Raw genomic sequence first — 27323 nt, 5'->3', positions numbered from 1 at the left:
CCACACATTGCTGATGCTCTTGCAGTTCGGTCTGAGCAATTTGCCGTCCTAAGAAGAATTTTTTAAAATTTATTTTAATTTTCTTTAAAAGAGAAATGTCTTCCACCCACTGATTCACTCCCCAAATGCCTGCAACAGCCAGGGCTGGGCCAAGCCAAAGCTGGAAGCTGGGAATTCAACCTGGTTATGCATTAGCAGGAAGATGGTTTGGAACCAAAGATGGGATTCGAACCACACACACTGCAGAATATAATGCCAAATTGTGTTAATGCCCACCCTGTTTTAGTTTCTTTATTGGTTGTTGTCATCTCTTCCCACCTGTTAGCATTGTCATCCTGTACACACCGTTTGGTAACTGACTGTGTCCCAGTGTGGTTTGAACTCAGGCTCTGCCTGTGTTTGGCAGGTGGATTCCAAGGCATGCATGTTAAATCAGTGTTTACACAGCACCTTAACCGGTCAGTACTCTAGTACTGATGACCAAAAATTCAGACTAGAGTGCTGTGGTTACCGGATTTAGCATGTTAACCATCACTGAATACCTGAGATAGTCATGTGGACATCAGTCATCCTTGTACACCCCCCAACACTTAATCCTGACCAGTTATCTAAAAAGAATTCATCCTGGTCAGCTGCCTCAGAAGAGTTTTTGAGCCAAGAAGAGGAGTAGCCTTAGCTCTATAATGGGAAAAGAATACTCTTTTTTTTTTTTTAAGATTTATTTATTTATTTGAAAGGCAGAATTACAGAGAGGCAGAGAGAGAAAGCCTTGCATCTGCTGGTTCACTCCCAAGATGGCTGCAACAAATGGAGCTGTGCTGATCCAAAGGCAGGAGCCTGCAACTTCTTTTTGGTCTCCCATGCGGGTGGCCACAGCAGAGAGCTGGATCAGAAGTAGAGCAGCCAGGACTTGAACTGGCACCCATATAGGATGCTGGCACTGCAGGCAGTGGCTTTACCTGCTATGCCACAGCGCCAGCCCCAGAATACTTTTTCCACACACGGTGCTGGACACCTGAGTCACGTGCAAAATACTAAACTGGAACCCTTATATCACAGCACATACAGCAGTGTACCCAAGTGAGTCAAACATCTAATCAAGATTGATAAAACACTCTGGCACAGTGGGCTAAGCCATAGCCTACAATGCTGGCATCCTATACCAGAGGGATGGTTTGAGTCCCAGCTGCTCATCTTCTGATCCAGCTCTCTGCTAACGTGCCTGGGAAAGCAGAGGAAGATGGCCCAAGTACTTGGAGCCCTGCCACCCATGTGGGAGACCTGGATGGAGTTTTTGGGTCCTGCCTTCAAACTGGCTTAGCCCTGCTATTGTAGCCCTTTGGGGAGTGAATGAGTAGATGGAAGATTCTCTCTCTCTCTCTCTCTCTCTCTCTCTCTCACTCTGCCTTTCAAATTAATAAAATAAATCTTTAAAGTTGATAAAACTATAACACTATTAGAAAAAGCATATGAGAAAATATTCTTGAGTTTGTATTTGGCAAAGAATTCTCCAATATGCCACCAAAAGCATGTGCCGTGTGAAAAATTTTTATTTTCCCCAAAATGAGTTTGGTAGTTCAAAGGACATCATCAAAAATGTGAAAATACCAACTGGAAAGTTTGTGAACTATTGACTGGACTATAAAATGTAAGAAACAGTATGACCACTCCTTAAAGAATTAGAGTTATCATAATACAGACATGTACTTATGGAACTAACATAATTTAAAGCAAGGTTCCAACAGGTATTTTTACATCTTTATTCATAGTAGCTTTATTCATAGTAGCAATATGTTCAAATGAACCCTAACATCTATCTACAAATCAACTGGTAAATGACGTGATATAAGTACATTCAATGGAATACTATTCAGCTTGAATGGGAAGGAAATTCTGATACATCTGGCAACATGAATGAATCTTGCGGAAATTATACTGAGTGAAATCAGCCAACCAGAAAGCACAACTATTGTATAAGTCTGCTTCTATCAGGTCATATGAGTGATGAGGTTCACAGAAAGTAGAAGAGTGGTTCCTGGGACCGGTGGGAGAGGGAAGTTGGTAGTTGTGGTGTAAGGAGTACAGAGTCAGTTCTGGAAAAGGTGAAGGGGTTTTCACTTCACAAATATGAATATGCTGAAGACGTCTGAATGGTAGAACGTAAAAAAATAGTTAAGGGGCCAACACTGTGGTGCAGCTGATTAAGCTGCTGCTTGCAATGTCAGCAACCCAGATTTGAGTGACATTTCAAATCCTGGCTGCTCTGTGTCTGATCCAGCTCCCTGCTGATGCCCCTGGGAAGGCAGCAGAAGATGGCGCAAAGACTTAGGCCCCTGCACCCGTGTGGGAGACCTGGATGGAGTTTGAGGCTCCTGGCTTTGCCTGATCCAGCCCCAGCAGTAATGGGTATTTGGGGAGTGAACCAGAGGATGGAAGATTCTCTCTCTTCTCTTCTCTTCTCTTCTCTTCTCTTCTCTTCTCTTCTCTTCTCTTCTCTTCTCTTCTCTTCTCTTCTCTTTCCCTCTCTCTCTCCTCCCGCCCTCCCTTCCTCTATCTCTCCTGTCAACTCTGCCTTTCAAATAAATACATAAATCTTTTAGAAAATAGTTAAGCTAGGGGACGGTGCCGTGGCTCACTGGCTAATCCTCCGCCTTCGGCGCCAGAATCCCATATGGGCGCTGGTTTCTAGTCCCGGTCGCTCCTCTTCCAGTCCAGCTCTGCTGTGGCCTGGGAAGGCAGTGGAGGATGGCCCAAGTGCTTGGGTGCCTGCACGCATGTGGGAGACCAGGAGGAAGCACCTGGCTCCTGGCTTCGGATCGGCATAGCTCCGGCTGTAGCGGCCATTTTGGGGGGTGAACCAACGGAAGGAAGACCTTTCTCTCTGTCTCTCCCTCTCACTGTCTGTAACTCTACCTGTCAAATAAATAAATAAAAAATCTAAAAAGAAAAAAAAAGAAAATAGTTAAGATATAAATTTTATGGTATGTGTTTTACCACAATTAAATGTAAAAAACAGAAATGAAAATATAACTTACATAATGGAATAAAACATCTACAAATCATATTTTAATAGGGACTTGTATTGATATCATTTAAAGAAATCTTACAACTCAATGATCAGAAATTCAGTAACCTAACTTTATTTGATTTTATTTAAAGGTTTGTTTATTTATTTGACAGGCAGAGTCACAGAGAAAGGGAGAGACAGAAATCTATCTGCTGGTTCAGTCCCCAAATGGCCATAATGGCCAGGCCAGGCTGAAGCCTGTAGCCCAGAACCTCTTCCAGGTCTCCCATGTGGGTGGCAGGGGCCCAAGCACTTGGGCCATTCTCCACTGCTTTCTTAGGCATATCAGCAGGGAGCTGGATTGGAAGTAGAGCAGCCAGGACTTGAACTGGCACCCATATGGGATGCTGGCACTGTGCCACAGCACTGGCCCCTTTATTTTGTTTTAAAAATTTTTTATTTATTTGAAAGGTAGAGTGACAGGGTAGGGATAGACAGAGACAGAGCTTTCATCTGCTGGTTCCCTCCCTAAATAGCTACAATAGCCAGGGCCGAGCCAGGTGGAAGTAGGGAGCTAGGAACTCCATCCAAGTCTCCCATGTGTGTGGCAGGGACCCAATGTCTCGAGCCATCTGCTGCTGTCTTCCCAGACACATTAGCAGGGAGCTGGTTCAGAAGCAGAGCAGTCAGGACTCAACTGATGGTCTGATATTGGTTGCTGGTGTTCCAAGCAGAAGCTTAGCCCACTATGCCAAAACAGTGGTCTCTAATAATCTAATTTCAAAATGGGTAAAAGAACTGAACAGAGGTTTTTCTAAGGCAGATATTCAGATGGACAAAAACACATAAGAATGCTCCATATGTCATTAGGTATTGATGAAATGGACATTAAAACCACAAAGAAATAGAACTTCACACCCACTAGGATTACTGGAATCAAAAAGTGAGATAACCACGTGTTGGTGAGGATCTGGGGGAAGTGGAACCCCATATGCTGCTGGTGGGACTGTCAGATGGCACGGCCACTCTGGAAAGAAATATTGCAGCTCCTCCAAGGACTAAACAGAGAATCACCACATCACCCATCAGTTCTAATTAAACGTCCCGCAGAATTGTACACACGAGTCCACATAAAATATTGTACATGAATCTTAACAGCACATTATTCAAAATACCCAGGAAAGTGGAATCAACCAAATGTCCATTAATGGGTCAATGAATACATACGATGGCATAGTATTCACCACAGAAGCAAATGAAGTATGGATACGTGGTTTATACCGCTGGTCCTTGAAACAACTATGCCAGGTCAGTGCAGTGAATCAGAAAGGCTGTGTAGTAACTAGTGCCATTCCCATGGAAGTCTGGAGTAAGTCAGTCTAGACAGACCACAGATGGGTTGGTGATTGCCTGGGGTTTGGAGAGGAGATGAGAAGATACTGTGTGACAAGTGACAATTAGGGAGTATAGGAGTGGGGGTGGGTGAAGCTACCGCCTGTAGTCCTGGCATCCCGTATGGGTGCGAGTTCGAGTCCTGGCTGCTCCACTTCCGATCCAGCTTTCTGCTATGGCATGGGAAAGCAGTAGAAGATGGCCCAAGTCCTTGGGCCCCTGCACCTGTGCGGGAGACCTGGAAGAAGCCCCTGGCTCCGGATGAGCTCAGCTCCTGCCATTGTGGCCAATTGGGGAGTGAACCAACGGATGGAAGACCTCTCTTTTTTCTCTTTTTTTTTCTTTTATTATTTAATAAATGTGAATTTACAAAGTGCAACTTTTGTATTGTTGTGGCTCCCCCCCCAACCTCCCTCCCTCCTGCAGCCCTCCCCTCTCCCACTCCCTCTCCCATCCTGCCCTTCATCGAGTTTCATTTTCAATTGCCTTCATATACAGAAGATCAACTTAGTATATACTAAGCAAGGATTTCAACAGGCTGCACTCACACAACCGCACAAGGTATAGAGTATTGTTTGACTAGTAGTGTTTTTACGTTTCATAGTAAAACACAATAAGGACAGAGATCCTACATGGGGAGCATGTACCCAGTGACTCCCGTTGTTGATTTAAGAATTGGCACTCTTGGCCGGCGCCGTGGCTCAACAGGCTAATCCTCCGCCTAGCGGCGCCGGCACACCGGGTTCTAGTCCCGGTCGGGGCACCGATCCTGTCCCGGTTGCCCCTCTTCCAGGCCAGCTCTCTGCTGTGGCCCGGGAGTGCAGTGGAGGATGGCCCAAGTGTTTGGGCTCTGCACCCCATGGGAGACCAGGATAAGCACCTGGCTCCTGCCATTGGAACAGCGCGGTGCGCCGGCCGCAGCCATTAGAGGGTGACCCAACGGCAAAGGAAGACCTTTCTCTCTGTCTCTGTCTCTCACTGTCCACTCTGCCTGTCAAAAAAAAAAAAAAAAAAAAAAAGAATTGGCACTCTTATTTATGACGTCAGCAATCACCCGAGACTCTTGCTATGAGCTGTCTAGGCTATGGAAGTCCCTTGAGTTCACCGACTCTGAACTTGTTTAGTCAAGGCCGTGTCACAGTGGAGGTTCCTTCCTCCCTTCAGAGAAAGGTGCCTCTCTCCTTGATGGCCTGTTCCTTCTGCTGGGGTCTTGTTCACCAGGATCTTTCATTTAGATAGTTTTTTGCCACTGTGTCGTGGCTTTCCATGCCTGTGAGACTCTCATGGACCTTTTAGCCAGATCCGAATGCCCCAAGGGTTGATTCTGAGGCCGGAGTGCTGTTTTGGGCATTTGCCATTCCATGAGTCTGCTGTGTGTCCTGCTTCCCCCGCAGGATCATTCTCTCCCTTTCAATTCTATCCTTCATTATTTGCTTACACTGGTCTTAATTGTAAAATGTCTTTGACACTTACCCTATCTTTTTGATCGATCGTGTACTTAAACTTATCACTTTACCAAGTGCGCTGGCATTGGTACCTGCCTCCTTGATAAGATTGGACCTCTTTCTCTCTGTGTAACTCTGACCTTCAAGTAAAATAAATAAATCTTTTTTTTTTTTAAAGTACATTCAAAATTTACCTTTTTAACTTTGACTTAAAGGTACACACACACACACACTCCCCGCCTTCTATCCTTGCCCCCTACAGCCAACGCCATCAGGGTCTCCCCTGTGGGTGGCGGAGACTCCAGTACTTGAGTCAGGGGCGCTGGATCCCAAGCGGAGGGGCCCGGACTCCAGCCCGGCACCGCGGGGCAGGACAGAGCCCCAGCCTGCGGCTCCCTCCGCGTCGCCCGAGCACCTGCGCCCCATCCAGCTAGGGACCAGGGCGCCGTTGGTCCTGGAGAGCCCTGGAGTTCTCTGCACACACCCGCATCGCCGCAGCCAGCAGTGCAAACACCCCTGCGTGTCCTGGGGCGGGGGGAAGGCGTTCGCATTAAACGAGGGACAGGGACAGCCCCCGGACCCCGGACCGACAGACACAAGCCGTGCGCATCCTCCTCTCCGACACCGGAGGGGGCGGGCCGGGCTGCGAGAACCGTCCAATCAGCTGCGCCCGCTGAGACGGGCGGGCGAAGAGGTTGCCGGGTAACCGTACGTGAGTGTCGTAACAGTCGCCGGCCGCCTTGCCGGCGGCCTGTGGTGGCTCCGCCGCAGCTGCCGTCTGGCTGTGACCTTCACGGGGGCGGGAGCCGCTGCGAGGCCCCCGAAATGGTGAGCTCGGCGGGGGACCACGCGTCCCAGCGAGGGGGGACCCGGCTGCGGCTGTGGCCCCGGGGTGGGGCCGGGGGCTGTCGCCATGCCCCCCGGCGCCCTGTCACCGCCCCCGGCCCGGAGCCCCTCTATGGGCGGCTGTGCGCCCGCGGCCGCGCGTCTCCCGCCGACTGTGCGGTGAGGGCTGAGGGGTCCTGGGGGAAGATTCTGGGTTCCGGGGATGGAGCTGGTGCGTGGGACGCGCTGTGTGAGCCTGGGGGCTGCTCTCTGTGTAGGGGACTCGGGTTATCCCCTGAGCTTTCCAGGTTTATGGGTAGCAGGGTCGCAAATTGCCACCAACCCCCCCCCCCCCATGATGTTAGCAAGGTTAGTGTTCGGGTCAGGGTCAGGGGTCTGGCCACTTGGGTCCTGGCAGGGACAACCAAGGGAACCAAGGGAACGGGTGGGAGGGGGTAGTCCCCTAAAGAAGCTGCTGCCCGGAGCAACAATTTGGGTTTTCTTTCTTTCTTTTATTTTTTTTAATATTTATTTTATTGATTTGAAAGAATTACAGAGAGAGGCAGAGAGAGAGAGGTCTTCCATCCACTGGTTCACTCCCTAGATGGCTGCAACGGCCAGAGCTGGGCTGATCTGAAGCCGGAGCCAGGAGCCTCCTCTAGGTCTCCCACATGGGTGCAGGGGCCCAAGGACTTGGGCCATCCTCCACTGCTTTCCCAGGCCCTAGCAGAGAGCTAGATCGGAAGTGGAGCAGCCGGGACTCGAACTGGCGCCCATATGGGATGCTGGCACCGTAGGTGGATGCTTCACTTACTACGCCACAGCACCAGCCCCCAACAACTATTTTTTGTCTTTTTGTCTGGACTTGGCAGATTAAGACTAGGTCCCCTGGAACAGAGCTTTGCAACACCTGGAAGTGTTAACCTGTGACTCACTGTGTTACTAAATGAGTGATGAAAATAATCAGTTCATTGTCTGAAAAGAGAGAGCTTTGCTTTTCTTGCATGTTATGAGGTATGGGTAATATGTGTCATCTCCTCCTACGCACATATATGTGCTTTTGCTGGATTCTGTGAATGCTGTGTGTGTGTTTTGTTTCTTTCTCCTCCTCCCTCCCTCCCTTCTTCCTGGGAATGAGCAGGCTTGTGTGATGGTAAGGCCGAGATTTTAAGACTGCTAAGCAAGGTTGTTGAGGTCCAGTTGGTTGATCCTCGCAGTCCTTCCTAGCAGGGAAGAAGCCCTGTAACCTGAGAGATGCTCCAGCACACTGGACAGCTGAGCAGATGATACGCCTTCATTTATTTATTTTAAATTTCTTTATTTGTTTGGAAGGTAGAGTTACAGAGAGAGGGAGAGACACAGAGAGAGAGAGATCATCCATCCACTGATTTACACCCTAAATGGCCACAACGACCAGGACTAGGCCAGGAGCTTCCTCCGGTCTCCTCCATGGGCAGCAAGTGTCCAAGCACTTGGACCATCTTCCCACTGTTTTTCCAGGCGGATTAAGCAGAGAACTGAACCTGCCACCCCACAGTGCCAGCCCCAACCCCGTTACTGTCCTGGGACTGGTTTAGTTTATTTTTCAAAGATTTATTTATTCAGAGAAAGAGAGAGAGAGAGGGAGAGACAGATCCTCCATTGCTGGTTCACGTCTCAAATAGCTGGGCCAGGCTGTCCCATCCAGTTTGATCCTTGGTCCCCCATCCCCCAGTGTATGGGCAGGGAGTGATTAGGGTCTCTGTCCTCTCTCTATAACTCTGCCTTTCAAGTAAATCTTGCAAAAAGGAAAGAAAGAAAGAGAGAGAGAGAGAGGGAGGGAGGGAGGGAGGGAGGAAGGAAGGAAGGAAGGAAGGAAGGAAGGAAGGAAGGAAAGGAGTATCACAGTAAGGTTAAAACAGTATAATACTTACGTCCCAAAGATTAGGTAGATAAAGGACTTGTCTGTCTCATAGGCAGGAGATAAGCTGGGATCACTCCATGTAGGGGAAGGGGCACAGCTTTGCCTTAGGTGGCCTTGCATGTCTTTGTGGACCTGGATCACAAGGCCCCTGGCAAAAGGTTCTGTAGAGAGTCCCAGATGGCAGTTGAGAATGCCCGAGGGCTCAGGCTGAAGAGAAAGATGACGTTTGGTTTATGATGATGAAAGGGTTTATGGGTTTGAGAGTCTGGGGGTGTATGGCATAATTTTTAAAAAGTGATTTTTTTGGGCCGGCGCCGCGGCTCAATAGGCTAATCCTTCGCCTGCGGCACCAGCACACCCGGTTCTAGTCCCAGTTGGTGCGCCAGATTCTGTCCCAGTTGCCGCTCTTCCAGGCCAGCTCTCTGCTGTGGCCAGGGAGTGCAGTGGAAGATGGCCCAAGTGCTTGGGCCCTGCACCCCATGGGAGACCAGGAGAAGCACCTGGCTCCTGCCTTCGGATCAGAGCGGTGCGCTGGCCGCGGCGGCCATTGGAGGGTGAACCAACAGCAAAGGAAGACCTTTGTCTCTCTCTCTCTCTCACTGTCTAACTCTGCCAGTCAAAAAAAGAAAAAAACATTTTTTTAATGATTTTTTTTCCCCCCAGCTCCTGGCACTCTTAGGGTTTCTGGAGTGTCTCCAGTGTCTTTTGTTATTTGTCACAAGCCCCCCTGCATACCATCTAGAATTGATGCTAATGGGGCCCATTGATAGCTTCCGGGAAGGGAGGGGTCTGCCAATTGGAAAGAGGGTTGGGCCTATAAAGCTCCCCATTCCCCAACCTCTGTGAGGGGAGAGAGGCTGGAAATTGAGTTCAGAACATTCAGAGAGCTTCCGGGTCAGGAGGGGAGACTTGTTTCATCCCTCCCTCTTGCTCCATACACGTCTGACTTCCGGGCTTGTATCTGTTGAGAATGCTGGTAAACCCTCAGACAGTCTGGGCTGAGTTTTACAATCCTAGGGAATTTTTGGAACACAAGGGGCGGGTTGGTCAGAAGCACGGACTTGTGGCTGTCTGCGGTGGGGATCCTGTGGGAACGAGCCCTCCCCTTTGGCCTCTGTGGGTTCTCTGCGTGGTTAGAATCAAGTTGTCAGACACCCGGCTCGTGGTGGAGGATTGGCTGGAGTTCAGCAGACTTTACCCGCTGGGTGTCGGAAAAGAGACCACAGGTCAGAAGCTTAACCTGACTCCAGGTGAACTGGCGAGCCTGCAGGAGGGAGCGATTCCACACCGAGTGGAGGGCAAATGGAGCTCCCCTGGGCTGCATCTCCGCAGTGAGAGCGGTCCCCACGCTTGGGAATGGCTTTAACCTTGGGAGTTGTGGGTTCCCTGTGAGCTGGTGGTGAAGCAGCTTCCCTGAGGGGCTTCCGCTTGTGGAATCTTGATGTCACATCCTTCTAATTTGCCTAAGCATCGCGGAGTGTGACGCCATGGTTTACACATGCGTGGTCCTGTTTGCCAGATCCCTGGATCGAGTGAGGAGATTGGAAGAAAGCAAGGAAATTCTGGAAGCGGAACATTTGTAAACTTAAGACTATGAACGCCTGTGGTGCACCACCCAGTCTGATGCTGTTCCAGGGATTCCTTTGCCTCAGCGCTACACATACATGCTGTCTGAGGCTGCAGCTCAACCCATCAGCCATTGCTTATGGGGCGTCCATGTTCCCGGTTGCTTTGGATGATACTCATGCTGTCCTTTTAGCTTTGATCCCAAGTGCTATTGCATCTGAACTTTTTTCCATGGTGGGGGAAAAAGTGCTGGGCTGTAGATTCTGAGTAAATTCACATTCCCTGGGAAATGTTGGTGTATTGTGGATTCACAAGTCTGCCTGTTCCTACACACTGGAGTGTTTTGATTTCTAAGCTTTGTCAACTGGAATTGTTAGTTTATCTGGTTTGGCCCCTCTGGTGATGGAACACGCTCTGTGTGACTTTCTGGTGCTTTCTTACTGATATTATTGGTACTGAGTGGTTTCCCTCTGTGGTCTTTTCTGTGAAATTATTTTCAGTAATTTTCCCATGTTACTTTTTCATGTGTCATTTTTCCTTACACACACACACACACACCTTCTGCTCACTAGTCCTGTAGGAAGTGCACACATTTTTCTTCCAGATGGTGGTTTTATCTTTTCACCCCATTCTACAACACTTGGATGGGCTTTGCATTTTAATAGAGCTGCATTGGAGAGGTAGAGTTACAGACAGGGAGAGGGAGAGGGGGAGAGAGAGAGGTCTTCCATCCACTGGTTCACTCCACAGATGACCACAATGGCTGGAGCTAAGCCATTCCAGAGCCAGGAGCTTCTTCCGGGTCTCCCATGTGGGTGCAGGGGCCCAAGCACATGGGCCATCTTCTACTGCTTTCCCAGGCCATCAGCCAGGACTAGAACTGGCACCCATATGGGATGCTGGCACCACTGGCAGATGCTTAACCTACTACACCACAGCACCAGCCCCAAGGTAGCCACTTCCTAAGAGAGCCCCGATGGAGCCAGATGGTAGCTTCATGTGTGTCAGTTAGGTGAGACAGAGAAAGCAGGTTAACATCATGTGAAATAAAAGAAACAGGCCTTTCTTACTTAGAGGCCCTGGAGAGAAGGGGGACAGCCATCTGGGACGTGAGCTAACAGATTGCTCGTCTTCCCACAGGGAGTTCCGTGGGTGGGTTTACAGTGAGCTGTCCTGCCTTCCGTGGAATCACACCATGCCTGAGAGCTGGCCGTGCGGTGGATCTGTGTAGCCTGTGTTGGAGGAAGGAGGGTAGGGGCCAGTGGATAAGTCAAGTACGTTGGTTCTAGCTGTCCTGGAGAAAACTGGTCACCAGGAGGCAGCTGTATGATGATCACACTGAGGAGCTGGGAGGAGGGGTGAACTGACTCCTGCTTCTAGTACGAGAAAGTTACACCTGTATTCAGGGCCTGGCCCAGCGGTAAACCTCCCACCTGCAGTGCCCGCATCCCGTATGGGCACCAGTTCAAGTCCCAGCTGCTCCTCTTCCGATCCAGCTCTCTGCTGTGGCCTGGGAAAGCAGTGGAGGATGGCCCAAATACTTGGGCCCTTGCACCTGTGTGGGAGACCTGGAAGAAGCTCCTGGCTCCTGGCTTCAGATCAGCGCAGCTCTGGCCATGGCAGTCATTTGAGGAGTGAACCAGCGGATGGAAGATTTATCTCTTTTACCTGTCTCTATAACTTTTTCAAATAAAAAATAAAATCTTAAAAAAAAAACCCTGTATTCAGCATGGAAGCCGAGGTAGCAGAAAATTAGAACTCACTGCCACAGGCATGCCTATAATTAATCGATTATGATATGTGGCGATCTCGGACAGACAATCCTATGTCCCTGCCGTGTGTGTTCCTGCGTCTGTCATTACCATCACTGGCGATAGCCTGCTCCGTCACACATTCATTCGTGTGCCTTCAGGTAGGAGCTGTGATTTCGGAAATTGCTCTGTTCCATTGTGTCCAGGCTCAGGCCTTTCTCCGCAGTGCAGGTTTCAGGGCCCGGGTGTGTGTGAGTGACAAGGGCTTCTCTGGCTCAGTCCCTCTGGGCTGCTGCCATAGCAGATGAGACTGCGGATCGAGGCAGGCGTTGTGTGCCAGGCTGAGCCCTGCCTGGGAGGCCTGCATCCTGTGTTGGAGTCCTGCTCCCACTTGAGGCCCAGCATCCTACTACTGGGCACACTGGGAGGCACCAGGGGGTGATGGGTAAGCAACTCCCATTCATACCAATGGCGACAGTTCCTGTTGCTCCACGTTGTTGGCCATGTTCTGGATTTCATGCGCTCTGCTGGGACATGGTGGCGCCTCACTGTTTTATGTTGTACTTCTCTAATAATATGATGTTGTTTGTCTTATAGATGAGGTATCTTTTTTTAATTTCTTAATTAAAAATTTATTTAATTGATTTGATAAATGGAGAAAGACTTCCAGCAGCTGGGAACTCAGTCCAGGTAGGGATTTTTTTTTTTTTTTTAAGATTTATTTATTTATTTGAAAGGCAGAGTTACAGAGAGAGAGAGAGGGAGAGAGATCTTCCATCTGCTGTTTCACTCCCCAAACGGCCACAACGGCTGGAGCTGGGCCAGTGTGAAGCCAGGAGCCAAGCCCTTCCTCTGGGTCTCCCATATGGGTGGCAGGGGTCTAAACACTTGGCCCTTCTTCCGCTGCCTTCCTAGGCACATTCGTAGGGAGCTGGATCGGAAGAGGAGCAGCTGGAACTTTGACCAGCCCCCATACAGGATGCTGGCACTTCAGACAGTAGCTTTAGCCTCTGTCCTACAACACCAGCCCCAAGGAACCTGACTTCTTCAGCCAGTGCCTGCTGCCTCTCAGGGTGGGCATTAGCAAGAAACTATAGCTGGGAGCAGAGTCAGGACTCAAACCCGGGTGCTCCATTGTGGGGTTCTGGTGTCCCCGTGGTGAATTATGTTCCAGGTGGTCTCTAGTTTGCCTTTTAAAGGTGCATTTATTTATTTGAAAGTCAGAGTTACAGAAAGAGAGGGAGAGACAAGAGTTTCCATCCACTGGTTCATCCCCTGCGCCCCACGGCCACAATGGCCAGGACTGAGCCAGGATCCCCGTAGCAGGGGCCAAGCACTTGGGACATCTCCCACTGCTTTTCTAGACCAGTAGCAAAGAACTGGATCAGAAGTGGAGCAGCCGAGACATGACCCGGCACCCATTTGGGATACTGGCGTTGCAGGTGGGGCTTTACCTGCTGTGCCATGGCGCCTGGCGCCTGAATTTTGCATTTTACACTTCGATTTATGATCCATTTTGCACTAACTTTGGGAAGGTTTTAAAAGCTGCTTCTAACTCATTTCCACACATATGGGTGTCCAGATTCTTCAACATCTTTTGTTGAAATGATTGTACTGTTTCCATTGAATTGCCTTTGCTCCCTCATCTAAGATCAACTGGCTATATTTGTGTGGTTTGCTTCTGGGTTGTTCTGTTGGTCTGTTTGTACCACTGTAGTTCCACAGCAAGCCTTGAAGTCCAGTGGTATCAGTGCTGCAACTTGATCTGAGTCCTCTGCCTTTCCCTGTGAACTTTGGTTCTAAAGTTTAAAACTGACTATGGTTTCCTAAAAGCTAATGGCGGTTTATTTCCTACAAGGTAACTTGCTAGAATAATCCTTAATTGGGATAATTTATATCTTAACAACGTTGCAGCTTCCATCTATGAGCTTGGGGTATCTCTGCATTTATTTAGATCTTTGATTGTTCCATTAGGAATTTGTAGTGACACACGGAGAGTATGGCATAGTTATGTTTTTATGAAACTTACGTATTGTATATAGTTAATATGGTGTGTTATTAGAGTGTACAGTTTATGAGTGCTATGATAGTGTAACATTGTAGTCTGACTTTTTTTTTTAACATTTATGTATTTATTTGAAAGTCAGAGTTACACGGCGGGGAGGGGGTCTTCCATCCGCTGGTCCGTTACCAGCTGGATGCAACGGCCGGAGCTGTGCCGATTCAAAGCCAGGAGCCAGGAGCTTCTTCCGGGTCTCCCATGCAGGTCCTGGAGCCCAAGGACTTTGGCCATCTTCTGCTTTCTCAGGTCATAGCAGAGAGCTGGATTGGAAGTGGAGCAGCCGGTTCTCAAACCGGCACCCATATGGGATGCTGGTGCTTCAAGCCAGAGTGTTAACCCACTGCGCCATAGCACCGGCTCCTGTAGTCTGACTTTCGTAGTGTGGTGGGTTTCAGTTCCCTGTCAGCCCAAAGAATTATCCATTCCTCCTGTGGGAACCGGAGGACATCTCTGTAGAACAAGTTGTGGTTATCCGCAGTCCTCCTGAGCTTAGACTTGGGGAAAAGATTGTCAGGTAGGACAGCAAAAGCCTTCAGACCAAGAAAAGTAGGTGATTTGTTTGTGATCAAAATTGAAAGCTTTTATGCTTATTTTTTTTTTTTTTAAGATTTATTTATTTGAAAGTCAGAGTTAGAGAGAGAGAAGGCAGAGAAAAGAGAGAGTCTACCATCTGCTGGTTCACTCCCCAGTTGGCCGCAACGGCTGGAGCTGTGCTGATCTGAAGCCAGGAACCAAGAGCCTCCTCTGGGTCTCCCACACGGGTGCAGGGGCCCTGAAAGTGGAACAACCAGGACTCGAACCAGCGCCCATGTGGGATGCCAGCACTGAGGACAGGCAGCGGCATTACCCGCTACGCCACAGTGCTGGCCCCAGTTCTGCCTATCTTTGTACCAAAAAGGCATTTAACTGGGAATTGTATAATAATTAAAAAAAAAAAAGATTTATTTATTTATTTGAAAGGTAGTTGAGGGTGGGGTAGAGAGAGAGAGAGATACTGATTGATTGGTTTCCACTGCTGGTTCACTCCTCAAAAGGCCACGTCAGCCAAGACTAGGCCTAGCTAAAGCTAGGAGCTGGGAATTCTCTCCTGATCTATCACATAGAAGGCAGAGGCTCAAGTACCTGGACCATCTTCTGCTACCTTCCCAGGCACAATGGCAGGAAGCCGAATCGGAGTGGAGTAGCCAGGACTCAAACCAGCACTCTGATACGGGATGCCTGTGCTGCAAGCTGTAACTTGACCTGATGCACCCCAGTGGCAGCCCCAGCTTTGTAGTTTTACCTTTCACCTTGAAATGAATGATACTGTTTTCTGTGGAATAGAGGGCAGTACAATGGAGTATTCCAGTTGGATAGCGGGTTGCCCTCAGCCAGATATTCAGATCCTCATGATATTCAGATCCTCTGCCACTATTCTGAAATGTCTGCTGTGTCATTAAGAACTTTCCCTATAAATGCTGCTCCATTGAAGATGCTTTTCCTGTTTCTCACTGTTTGTTTAATCTCTGCTACTATTATGCTGTTGGAATGTTACCTTTCAAAATCGTAGATTGAAAAAATTAATTTGAGAGACAGAGAATGAGAGAGCTCCTATCCTCCTGTCTGCTCTCCCCATGACCTCCTTGGACAGGGTAGGGCCAGGCCAAAGGCAGGAAGTGGGAACAGCCCAGGTCTCCCATGTGGGTAGCAGCAGTCCAGTTACTTGAGTGATCACTAGTGCCTCTCAGGGTCTAGATTAGCAGGAAACTGGAGTTAGGAGCTGGAGCTAGGCATCAAACTCAGGCATTTTGATATAGGGCAGGGACGTTCTCACCAGCATTTTAAGGTAGCCAAATGCCTGTTCCTAAATCTTTTCTTAAAGATTTATTTTGTTTATTTGAAAGACAGAGTTACAGAGAGAGGGAAAGACAGAGAGAGAGATGTCTTCCATCTGCTGGTTCACTCCCCAAATGGCTACAGTGGCTGGAGCTGAGCTGAGCCGATCTGAAGCCAGGAACTATGAGCCTCTTCTGGGTCTCCCACATGGGTGCAGGTGCCCAAGGACTTGGTCCATCCTCTGCTGCTTTCCCAGGCACATTAGCAGGGAGCTGGATTGGAAGTGGAGCAGCTGGGACTTGAACTGGCACCCATATGGGATGCCGGTGTCACAGGCAGCTTAACCCTCAAAGACCACAACACCGGCTCCTCCAGTGTCCTTCTTGGAATTACATAAGATGGGCTATATGTAAATATATGTATATAGCTATATGCCAGATGAAATGATATCAGCACAATTCTCATACTCTCTCTGTTTCTTAACTACCACAAATAAGAGAAAGACGTGTGGTGTTTGTCTATAGGATTTGGCTTGATTTCACGTAGCATCTCCCATTCTCTTGTACACATACGTGGCATCTCCTAGGACCCAGTGACCTTGGAGGATGTGGCTGTGACTTTCACCCCAGAGGAGTGGGCTTTGCTGGATCCTTCTGAGAAGAATCTCTACAGGGATGTGATGCGAGAAACCATCAGGAACCTGGCTGCTGTAGGTAAGGGTAACATTCCCACACCAAGTCATTAGAGGACAGCTGTTTGTAGGTCAGCACACTGTTCCAAGAGTCACAGTGGGGAAAAGCAGGAGGCTGTTGACTCGGTCAGCAGTGTTGCCATGCACCCTGAACCTGGAACCTACTATGTCTTCTCTAACTGTTGTAATAACTCATAATGATTTTTCTGGGTCTCTGTTTCAGGAATAAAATGGAAAGACCAGGACCTGGATGATGAGCACAGAAATCTTGGGAGAAACCTAAGGTACTTTGCACCTACAACAGGAAACAGTATCCCTGGAGAGAAGCATAGCATGCCAAGAAAGTTTAACAATAAAATACAGAAGTCCAGCTTCAATTTTCTTCCCTTCTTTTCTTCTTTTTTTTTTTCTTTCTTTTTCTTTCTTTTCTTTCCTTTTCTTTCTTCCTTTCTTTTTATTTTTATTTTTTTTTTGACAGGCGGCGTTAGACAGTGAGAGAGAGAGAGACAGAGAGAAAGGTCTTCCTTTTCCCTTGGTTTACCCCCCAAGTGGCCGCTACGGCTGGCACATTGCAGCTGGCGTGCTGCACCGATCTGAAGCCAGGAGCCAGGTACTTCCTCCTGGTCTCCCATGCAGGTGCAGGGCCCAAGTACCTGGGCCATCCTCCACTGCACTCCCGGGCCACAGCAGAGAGCTGGACTGGAAGAGGAACAACCGGGACAAAATCCAGTGCCCCGATCGGGACTAGAACCCGGGGTCCTGGCGCTGCAGGCGAAGGATTAGCCTAGTGAGCTGTGGTGCCGGCCTACCTTTTTTTCTTTTTTAGATTTATTTATTTATTTGAAAGGCAGAGTTACAGAGAAGGAGGGAAGGAGAGAGAGAGGGAGAAAGGGAGAGAGAAAGGGAGAGAGAGAGAGAGAGAGGTTTTGCAACCTGAAGCCAGAAGCCAAGAGCTTCTTCCGGGTCTCCCATGCGGGTGCAGGGACCCAAGGACTTGGACCATCTTCCACGATTTCCCAGGCCGTAGCAGAGACCTGGATCAGAAGAGGAGCAGCCAGGACTCAAACCAGTGCCCATATGGGATGCCGGCACCACCGGTGGCAGCTTTACCCACTGCTTCTCAGTGCTGGTTCCCTCAAATTTTTTTAGCAATCAAAAATTCTGTTCAGAAATATCTACTTGAGTATTACATGGCTGTCCTTATGCATGTGTGGAATGTGGGAAAACATTCATTTGCTCCAGTTCGTTTCAAATACATGAAAGCTGTCACACTGGAAAGAAGCTGTATGAACGTAATCACGGTGGTAAAGTCTTCCGTATTTCCAGTTCCTTTTTTTTTTTAATTTTACTTATTAGAAAGAGTTACAGTGAGAGGTAGAGACAGAGAGAAAGATCTTCCATCCACTCCCCATTTGGTTCACTCCCTAAATGGCCACAACAGCCAGAGCTGAGCCGATCAGAAGCCAGGAGCCAGGAGCTTCTTGTCTCCCACGTGGGTGCAGGGGCCCAACCTGCTTACCCCACCGCATCACAATGACAGCCCCAGTATCGCTATGTGGATAACTATGGTCAAGCTGTGTCCGTTGCCAAGCATTTTCTCAAGTCCCTGATCACGGATGTTGAGGTGGATTCATTCTGAGAGGAGGAGTGTGGTGGGGGCAAGAGGCGCAGAGTCACCACACAGACTCCCCAGGGGAGTCGGGTGAAATCAGGCCAGAGGCTAGCAGCCCGCAGACTCCTTTATTTCAGTTGGTACAGCAGCTTATATATCCAAGACAGCCAATCCGGTCAAGGGGCGGTCTATGCCCTAACCAGTCACACCCTGTTGCCAGGCAATATCCGAAGCCATCCAGTCACAGCCTGTTGCCAGGCAGGCTCCATTGCCAGGTGGGTTTCAAAGCCATTCCTGAGTAACTGACGCTCCCTTGCCAGCAGCCATCTTGGCATGGCCTCCTCATTCCACCACACTTTGACAACATCTGTGCAGTCACTGTTGATAGAAAAATGGTGAAAAAGCCCTTCCTAACAGTGCTTCTCGTTTTCTACAGAAGTCTCCCAGGAGAGGGGCTCTCTGAAAGTCAGGATGACCAGCAACGCCCAGAAACCTTCAGCCCGATTCTCCATCAGCATCTGCACGTGAAAACTTCTGCCGGAGTGAACGCCTGCCAAGGCGGTACGTGGGAAGGCTTCACCGGTCATTCGGCCCTCCATGGGCACAAGAAGACAGACACTGGACGCCCGCCATGTGAAACTCAGAAAGAGGAAGAAACACCCGGAGAGAAGGAACGCGGGAGAGCCGTGCGTGGTCAGCTGTGCTGTGACGTTCCTGAAAGGACGCACGCTGGAGAGAAACCCTACCAATGTAAGGGGCGTGGGCAGAGCTTCCGTTGTCCCAGCTCTTTTGAAAACCACAAGAGGTCACGCGCTGGAGAAAAACCCTGCAAGTGTACAGCACGTGACAGGGCCTTTGATTGTGCCGGTAAAGTTCAAGGGCACGGTCGGACTCCGAGCCTCCAGGACGCGCGCTCCGAGTGCGCCGAGTGCGGGAAGACCTTCATCTCCCTGGCCATGTTTCGCCGGCACATGCTCACTCACACCGGCGAGGGGCCTTACAAATGCGGCCAGTGCGGGAAAACGTTCATCTGCGCCAGCTCGTTCCAGATCCACGAGCGGTACCACACGGGCGAGAAGCTGCACCAGTGCCAGCAGTGCGGCAAGGCCTTCAGCCTGTCCAGCTCCTTTGAGAAACACAGACGGACGCACACGGGAGAGAAGCCACACGGATGCACGAAATGCGGCAAAGCCTTCACGTCGTCCAGTTCCCTCCAAAGACACAAGAAGACCCACACCGGGGAGAAGCCCTACGAGTGCAAGAGGTGCGGCAAAGCCTTCAGCCGCTCCATCTACCTGCACATGCACGCGCGGACGCACACCGGGGAGAAGCCGTACGAGTGCCAGCGGTGTGGCAAGGCCTTCAGCTGCTCCCGAAACTTCCGGATCCACGAGCGCACGCACACGGGGGAGAAGCCCTATGGCTGCAAGCGGTGCGGGAAGACCTTCAATTGTCCCAGTTCTTTCCAAAGGCACGAGAGGACTCACACCGGGGAGAAGCCCTACGAGTGCACGAAATGCGGGAAAGCCTTCAGCCGATGCAGCAGCTTCCGGATCCACGAGCGGACGCACAGCCGCCAGGACGCGCGCTCGGAGTGCGCCGAGTGCGGGAAGACCTTCATCTCCCTGGCCATGTTTCGCCGGCACATGCTTACACACACCGGCGAGGGGCCTTACAAATGCGGCCAGTGCGGGAAAACGTTCATCTGCGCCAGCTCGTTCCAGATCCACGAGCGGTACCACACGGGCGAGAAGCTGCATCAGTGCCAGCAGTGCGGCAAGGCCTTCAGCCGCTCCAGTTCCTTCCGAATCCACGAACGGACCCACACGGGGGAGAAGCCCTATGCGTGCAAGCAGTGCGGGAAAGCCTTCACGTCGTCCAGTTCCCTCCAAAGACACGAAAAGACCCACACCGGGGAGAAGCCCTATGAGTGCAAGACATGTGGCAAAGCCTTCAGCCGCTCCAGCTACCTGCACGTGCACGCGCGGACGCACACCGAGGGGAAGCCCTGAGCCCCTGCACAGTGTGGTGAAGCCTGGCCTTCAGCCTGTTCTGCCAGCTCCAATCCATGAAAACTTCTCAGCGTGCACAAAACGCAAGCGCGGAAGAGCTCTCAGATTGGAGAGAAACCTCATAGAAGAAACGGGCGAAGGCTTTCGTCCTCACCGCCTTTCTAGGGGTGCCCGGTGGATTCAGCCTTGTAAGTATGAGACGCAGATGGGAGCTTCCAGCTAGAGCAGGTGCTCGGAGACATGTGAATATTCTCAGCGTACAGACATGGTCCTGACCCAAATAATAGTAACAGCCTGATGCAAATTCATCTGTATGTAATGTTCCATAAAGCATACAAGGTGAGGCCAGTGGTAAAAAAGTTACAAATTGATTTTTTTTTTTTTTTTTTGACAGGCAGAGTGGATAGTGAGAGAGAGACAGAGAGAAAGGTCTTCCTTTTTGCCGTTGGTTCACCCTCCAATGGCTGCTGCGGCCGGCGTTTCGTGCCAATCCGAAGCCAGGAGCCAGGTGCTTCTCCTGGTCTCCCATGAGGGTGCAGGGCCCAAGCACTTGGGCCATCCTCCACTGCCTTTCCGGGCCATAGCAGAGAGCTGGCCTGGAAGAGGGGCAACCAGGATAGAATCCGGTGCCCCAACCGGGACTAGAACCCCGTGTGCTGGTGCCGCAAGGCGGAGGATTAGCCTGTTAAGCCACGGCGCCAGCTACAAATTGATTTTTTTAAAGATTAATTAACTTGAAAGAGTTACAGAGAGAGAGGGAGAGATGAAGACAAAGTTCCATCTGCTGGCTCGCTGCCCAGATGGTCGCAATGGCCAGGATTGGGCCAGGCTGAAATCAGGAGCTTCATCCGGGTCTCCCATGTGGATGACAGGGACCCAAACTCTTAGGCCATCTTCTGCTGCTTTTCCCAGGCCATTAGCAGGGAGCTGGTTTAGAAGCGGAGCAGGTGGGACATGAACTGGTGCTCATAACGGATGCTGGTGTTGCAAGTGCCGGCTTTACCTGCTGTGCCACCACACTGGCCTCTGAATTGATTTTCTTTATCCAGGGTCAAAATAGGGATCTCTGAACTATGGCTTTCTATTAATTCTCACAAAAAGTATTGAAGTAAGTAATTCTTTATATTTTAAGCAGAGGTACAGAAGTTTAATGGGTAATGTGTTTTTCTTAAATCACTTAATAGAATTCGTATTTATCCATTTTGCAGTGTTTTGGACATGGGTGAATTGAAATGTACTTATAATATGCATGGATATTTAATTTTAAAGTTTTATCTAGTTTTTTAACTGTTGTGAGATTAATGGGCAAATGAAAAATTAGTCTTTGTTGGGATTTTCTTACTGGCCTTGAGGCAACTTCTGGATATCTCTCATCCATATTATATATAGGCTACCTTTCTTTGAGAGAGAGAGAGAGAGAGAGAGATTTTCCATTGAGTGGTTTACTTCCCAGAGCTGGGCTGGGCCAAAACCAGGGGTCTGAAACTTTTCCTGGGTCTCCCACATTGGTGGTAGGAGTACACACACTTGAGCTGTCATCTGCTGCCTCCAGGGTGCATTGGCAGGAGGCTGGACCAGAAGCAGAGAAGCCAGGGCCCAGACTGGTGCTCCATTATAGCTTGGGGACCTGCCTGCAGTACAGTGCCCTCCCCAACTGGTTTTATTTTTTATTTACTTATTTATTTTATGGAGCACAGACGTTTATTTCATTTTCTTCATCTGCAGAATTTATTATAGAGTATAATAAATTATTTTCCTCTGTTGTTGCTCTTTAGTGGCAGTATGTCTGGCCATTATTTTGATGGTCCACTTTGAATCCGGGGAAAAAGACCTGTGACATAGGACCACAGAGTTCAGAATTGGAGCTGGATCTCTGGGTTGTGTTACTCCAGTGTTAAGAATGAGGTTTTTCAGAATCCAGTCACTTTGTGAGTCCGTCTTAAATTTTACTGGCAGCCCAACTTAGAGGTTTGGGAGGTGGAAGTGAAGAAAATAGTCGTATCTGGAGCCACCAGAGACACAGAATAATAAGGGGGTGGGGTAGACACCTTCTTCCATCTCATTTTTCTGATTCTTTTGCCAATCAAAACTACCATCAGAATCCCCCACCAACTACTTCACTACATTTTCTTAGGGGTGTAGGTATCCATGGAGGTCTCCACGTGAAAGACCCACTGGCAGTTTGGGATTTCCTCCAAGCCCTAGGGTGTCTGTGAGGCTCCCGGTTTGTGCCGTCACACTTGGGGATGTTCTCTTGGGGAGGTATGCTCCGCCCTCTCCTGACTTTGTAGAAGGCCTCGTTGACGCAAAACCCTTGTTCGTACAGGTGGCGGCTGCTCTTTATTCACATGACAGCTGCAGCGATGTCACCATGAAGCAGCCTGATGGGAGCTGGTGCCGTGGTGCAGTGGGCTAAGCCGCCACCTACAACGCAGGCATCCCCTGTGGGCACCAGTTCGAGTCCCGGCTCCACTGGGGATCCAGCTCCCTGCCAATGCACCTGGAAAAGCAGTGGAAGATGGCCCAGGTGCTTGGGCTCCTGCCACTCGTCGGAGACTTGGATGTAGCTCCTGGCTCCTGCCTTTGGCCTGGCCCAGCCTTGGCTATTGTAGCCAAATCTGGAAAATCTGTCTCTCTCCTTCTCTGTCTCTAACTCTGCCTTTCAAATAAGTAAAAAAGTGTTTAATAAACAAAGTGAAACAACTTGATGAGAACTTGGGTATTTTTTGCCCTCACGTCATCTTTCACGTGAGAGGCACCACCTTGCTCATTTCTGGAAGCCCATAGGTGTTTCCTGTTCGTCAAGACTCAATGTAATCCCTCGGGTCATTTTCAGTCTTGTTTTATCTGTGTGATTTTTGAAATATGCATTGTTTTTCTCAAGTGGAAGTTTTGTGTGTGTGTGTGTGCGCGTGTGCGTGTCTTAGAAGTATTTTCATATTAAACATTTTCAGGCAGCAAACGTTACCGTCTTCTGTTTCCTGAGAAGTAGATTAAAGCATCTGTCCCAGTGCCATCCTGGGTCTGGTTGACTGTATAATTTTGCCTTGTTGTTCACCAGATACTGTGTGTGGACCACCACAGGCCTTCTGCTCTCATGTAAAATTCTGCTTTAAATACATTACATAGTTGGGATTTTTTATCATGGTTTCTTCTTCCCTCAGCATCAGAAGTGAAATCTGAACGGTTGTGAGTAGCAGGATGGCAGGCGCTGGCAAAGCACTGTAATAAAGTTGTAGCACTGAACCTGACCGTGAACCACATGGCACTGCAGCTCCGTGAGAGTTTTGAAAGGCTTCTAGTACTTTCTGCTTCCTTCATATGGGCTGATTAGGAAGATGGAGTGAGTTCTGTCCATCCTTGGGAATCCCAATAGTTTTTATTTAGCAGGTACAACGGAAGGACTTGGAAGCCCCAGTCATTCATATTAATGAGAAGAAGGAGATGCTGGCCATTTTTGGGATGTGACGCATGTTCTTTGACCAGTGTTAAGGACGAGATTCCAAGATGCCTCTGTTTTCCCCATGATCCTTCACGGCCCCTGAGGAGCAATGTCTGATGTCGGAGGGACCTCACGTTGTCTTTTCAACAGCGTGAGGCTTAGCTTTTGGTGAGGATGAGGCCAGCTCATAAAATACATTAAATAGGTTTTCTTTTTTTTCTTTTAAAAAAAGATTTATTTATTTTATATGAAAGTCAGAGTTACACAGAGAGGGAAGGAGAGGAAAAAGAGAGAGAGAGAGAGAGGTCTTTCATCCACTGGTTCACTCCCCAATTGGCTGCAATGCCTCGAGCTTTGCCAATCTGAAACCAGGAGCCAGGAGCTTCTTCCGGGTCTCCCACATGGGTGCAGGGGCTCAAGCACTTAGGTCACCTTTCACTGCTTTCCCAGGCCATTGGAGAGAGCTGGATCGCAAGAGGAGCGGCTGGGACTAGAACCAGCGCCCATATGGGATGCCAGCACTTCAGGCCGGGGCTTTAACCTGCTGCGCCACAGAGCCGGCCCCTAAACAGGTTTGTTGTTTTATTGTTTTCAGTAAAGTACCTCAGTCAGGATATCTAAACTTTGGGTGACTGTTCTAGTGCAGCAGATCAAACCATGGCTTGGCATCACCTCAGTCCAAATTAGAGAGCTAGCGTGAACCCTAGCTCCTCTGCTCTGCCCAGTTTCTTGCTGATGCACCCTGGGAGGCGGCAGCTGATGACTCAAGTACTGGGGTCCCCACCACCTACATGGGGGACCCTGAGCTCCTGGCTTTGGCCTGGCCCAGCCCTGACTGTTGTGGACATTGACAGAGTGAACCAGCAAGTGGAAATTGTTCCTGTCTCTTCTGTGTGTCTCGCTCTTTCAAATAAATAAAAATAAACATTAAAAAAAAAAAAAAAGATACATAGAGGTTGGCATTGTGGCACAGCGGGTTGAGCAGACATCCCACATGGGCGCTAGTTCCAGTCCCAGCTGCTCTACTTCAGATCCAGCTCCCTGCTAATGCACCTGGGGAAGCAGTGAAAGGTGGCCCAAGTCCGTGGACCCCTGCTGCCCACATGAGAGACATGAATGAAGTTCCAGGCTCCTGGCTCCGGCCTGGCCTAGCCTCAGCTATTGTGGCCACTTGGGGAATGAACAAGTGGATGTAAAATATTTCTCTGTCTCTCCCTCTCTGTAATACTGCCTTTCAAATAAATCTTAGGAAAAAAAAAAAAAAAAGATGAACTCACTAATATATATGGCAGATGAGGTCACACTAGCAAAAAACAAATAGCCTCACCATTCCAACTAAGTCATTTTTTAAAAAAGATTTATTTATTTGAAAGTTACAAAGAGAGGGAGAGATAGAAAAAGATCTTCCATCAGCTGGTTCACTCTCCAGATGGCTGCAACAGTTGGGGTTGGTTCAGGCAGAAGCCAGGAGTCAAGAATTCCATCCAGGTCTCCCACATGGGTTGCAAGGGCCCAAGCACTTGGGCCATCTGCTGCTGCTTTCCGAGGTGCATTAGCAGGGAGCTGGATCCGAAGTGGAGCAGCCAGGATTCAAACCAGTGTTCATTTGAATTGCCGGCATCACAGGCAGCAGCTTTACCCGTTGTGCCCCAGCACCAAACACTGCAACTAAAACACCGTGTCCCTCATAGAACAGTATTGTATACTCAAAAACATAGCACGAAGAATTCAGGCACCCTAGACTCTGAATAGAGACACAGAAAACAAATTCGTACAGTCCTGGTGCTTATTTGTGGGCATGTGAGAGAGAAACAAGATGGTGAGCAAATGGTGAAACTTTGGTGGAAATGGGGGCTCGGAGGAAAAGCTGGGTGCGGGTCTGGATCTTCTCTACGGAGGGTAGGAGCATCAGGGGGTGGATCGGTCTGCTTTTCTTTGCTATCATCATTCTCAAGAAGGTTTGCTTCAGCTCTGGGTTTTTTGTCAGAGCAGTGGGCTGCATCTGATAGGAGGCTTGCCGGCAGCACAGGATCAGGGAGCAGGCCTGTGTATGTGCCTGTTCTGCCTTGCAGGTCTACCCGGATTCAATCATAAGGACTACATCCTAGTATCCTTAGCTATCTTCCCTCGCCCCAGCCCGCCAGAAACTCAATGGGTCACATGTCCATCCCCTCGATAACCTCACTGTGGAACCTGAATTAACACACCAGCCCTGAGGGCCACACTCAAGCTGTAGATGCGTGCTAATGCACTTAGGAAGGCAGCAGAAGATGGCCCAGGTACTTGGACGCCTGCCACCCATGTGGGGAGACCAGGATGAAATTTCCTGGCTCCTGGCTTTGGCCTGGCCAAGCCCCAGCTGTTGCAGTCATCTGGGGAGTGAACCAGCGGATGGAAGCTCTTACTATTTTTGTCTCTTCCTCTCTCTTGCTCTGTGTTTCAAATAAATAAGTAAGTAAATTTTTGAAAAATAAGGTCTATGATAAGAAAATAAACTAGATTTGGAGATGTCCTCCTTGGATTGTATCGGTGTTGGCATTGCAAGCTGAATTTTCTAGAACCTGTTCCCTTCCTGTTTCCACGTTAGAAATCATTGGTGGTGGAACTTGCATGGCGCTTGGAATGTGGAAGTGATGCAGACAGGAGTCACGGACAAAAGCATAAGGACTTTGTGGACACCTGCTTTTTTTTTTTTTTTTTCTTTTAAGATTTTATTTGTTTGAGAAGAACAGTTATAGACAGAGGAAAAGACAGCGAGAGAGGTCTTTCATCCACTGGTTCACTCCCCAGATGGCTACAATGGCTGGAGTTGGGCTGATCCGAAGCCAGGAGCCAAGGAGCTTCTTCTGGGTCTCCCATGAGGGTGCAGGGGCCCAAGGACTTGGGCCATCTTCTGCTGTTATTCCAGGCCACAGCAGAGAGCCAGATCGGAAAAGGAGCAGGCAGGACTCGAACCAGCACCCACATGGGATGCTGGCGCCGCAGGTGGGGAATTAACCCACTGCGCCACAGCGCCGGCTGACACCTGCTGTCTGATACTTTGCCCTGCCAATCAAGAGTATGCAGAAACCACCAGAGGCTGCTCATTCATTTTCTCAGAGGTGCAGGTTTCCACAGAGATCTGTCTGCAGTTTGGATCCCTGATCCCCTGACTTCCGTCCTCTCTGGTGTCAGGTGTGGTGCACTTTGTACACGATGACTATGTGGCCACTGCCATGGTGCAGTCACAGAGCAGCCCTGTCGTGCAGTGCCGTGGATCCCAGCGGTTCCATCTCCCCCACGGCAGGCAGGCTCTGAGTGTCTGATGTCCTCCAGTGGCTCGGAGCCCCTCCAGACATGCTCAGTCAGGTTTGTGACATGTGATTGCAACAATGCATTTCTTTGGTCAAAGGGTTCAGTAGCTGTTCCCTGGAAATATCTTACTGAGTCTTTTCAAACAGCTGGAAACTGGAATGTGCCAGGGCCTCTGCTCATGGGCGCCAGTTCGAGTCCCAGCTGCTCCACTTCTGATCCAGCTCCCTGCTAATGCACCTGGGAGAGCAGGGGAAGATGGCCCAAGTGCTTGGGTCCCTGCCATCCACATGGAAGATGGCCGAAGTGCTTGGGTCCCTGCCATCCACATGGAAGATGGCCCAAGTGCTTGGGTCTCTGCCATCCACATGGGAGACCCAGATGGAGCTCCTGGCTTCTGCCTGGCCCAGCCCTGGCTTTTGGGCCATTTGGGGAATGATGCCATGGATGAAGATGAAACCCCTCCCCCCCCAACTCTGCCTATCAAATAAGTACTTTAAAAAAAAAAA

At 49.5% G+C, this 27323-nt stretch overlaps 1 protein-coding gene across 1 annotated transcript in view; it reads left to right on the top strand.

The window, feature by feature from the left end:
- Positions 1-6587: 6587 nt before the first annotated feature.
- LOC133749851 (zinc finger protein 709-like) overlaps positions 6588-27323 on the top strand; it is a 48890-nt gene continuing 28154 nt past the window's right edge. The window contains 5 exon segments of the mRNA XM_062179207.1: positions 6588-6672; positions 11279-12050; positions 16353-16479; positions 16681-16741; positions 18506-20065. Coding sequence (XP_062035191.1) covers positions 11937-12050; positions 16353-16479; positions 16681-16741; positions 18506-20065 — 1862 coding nt within the window. The 5' untranslated portion in view covers positions 6588-6672; positions 11279-11936.

Source organism: Lepus europaeus, chromosome 20, assembly GCF_033115175.1.
Source record: "Lepus europaeus isolate LE1 chromosome 20, mLepTim1.pri, whole genome shotgun sequence".
Lineage (NCBI taxonomy): Eukaryota > Metazoa > Chordata > Mammalia > Lagomorpha > Leporidae > Lepus > Lepus europaeus.
This window is presented reverse-complemented; position numbering and strand designations above follow the sequence as displayed.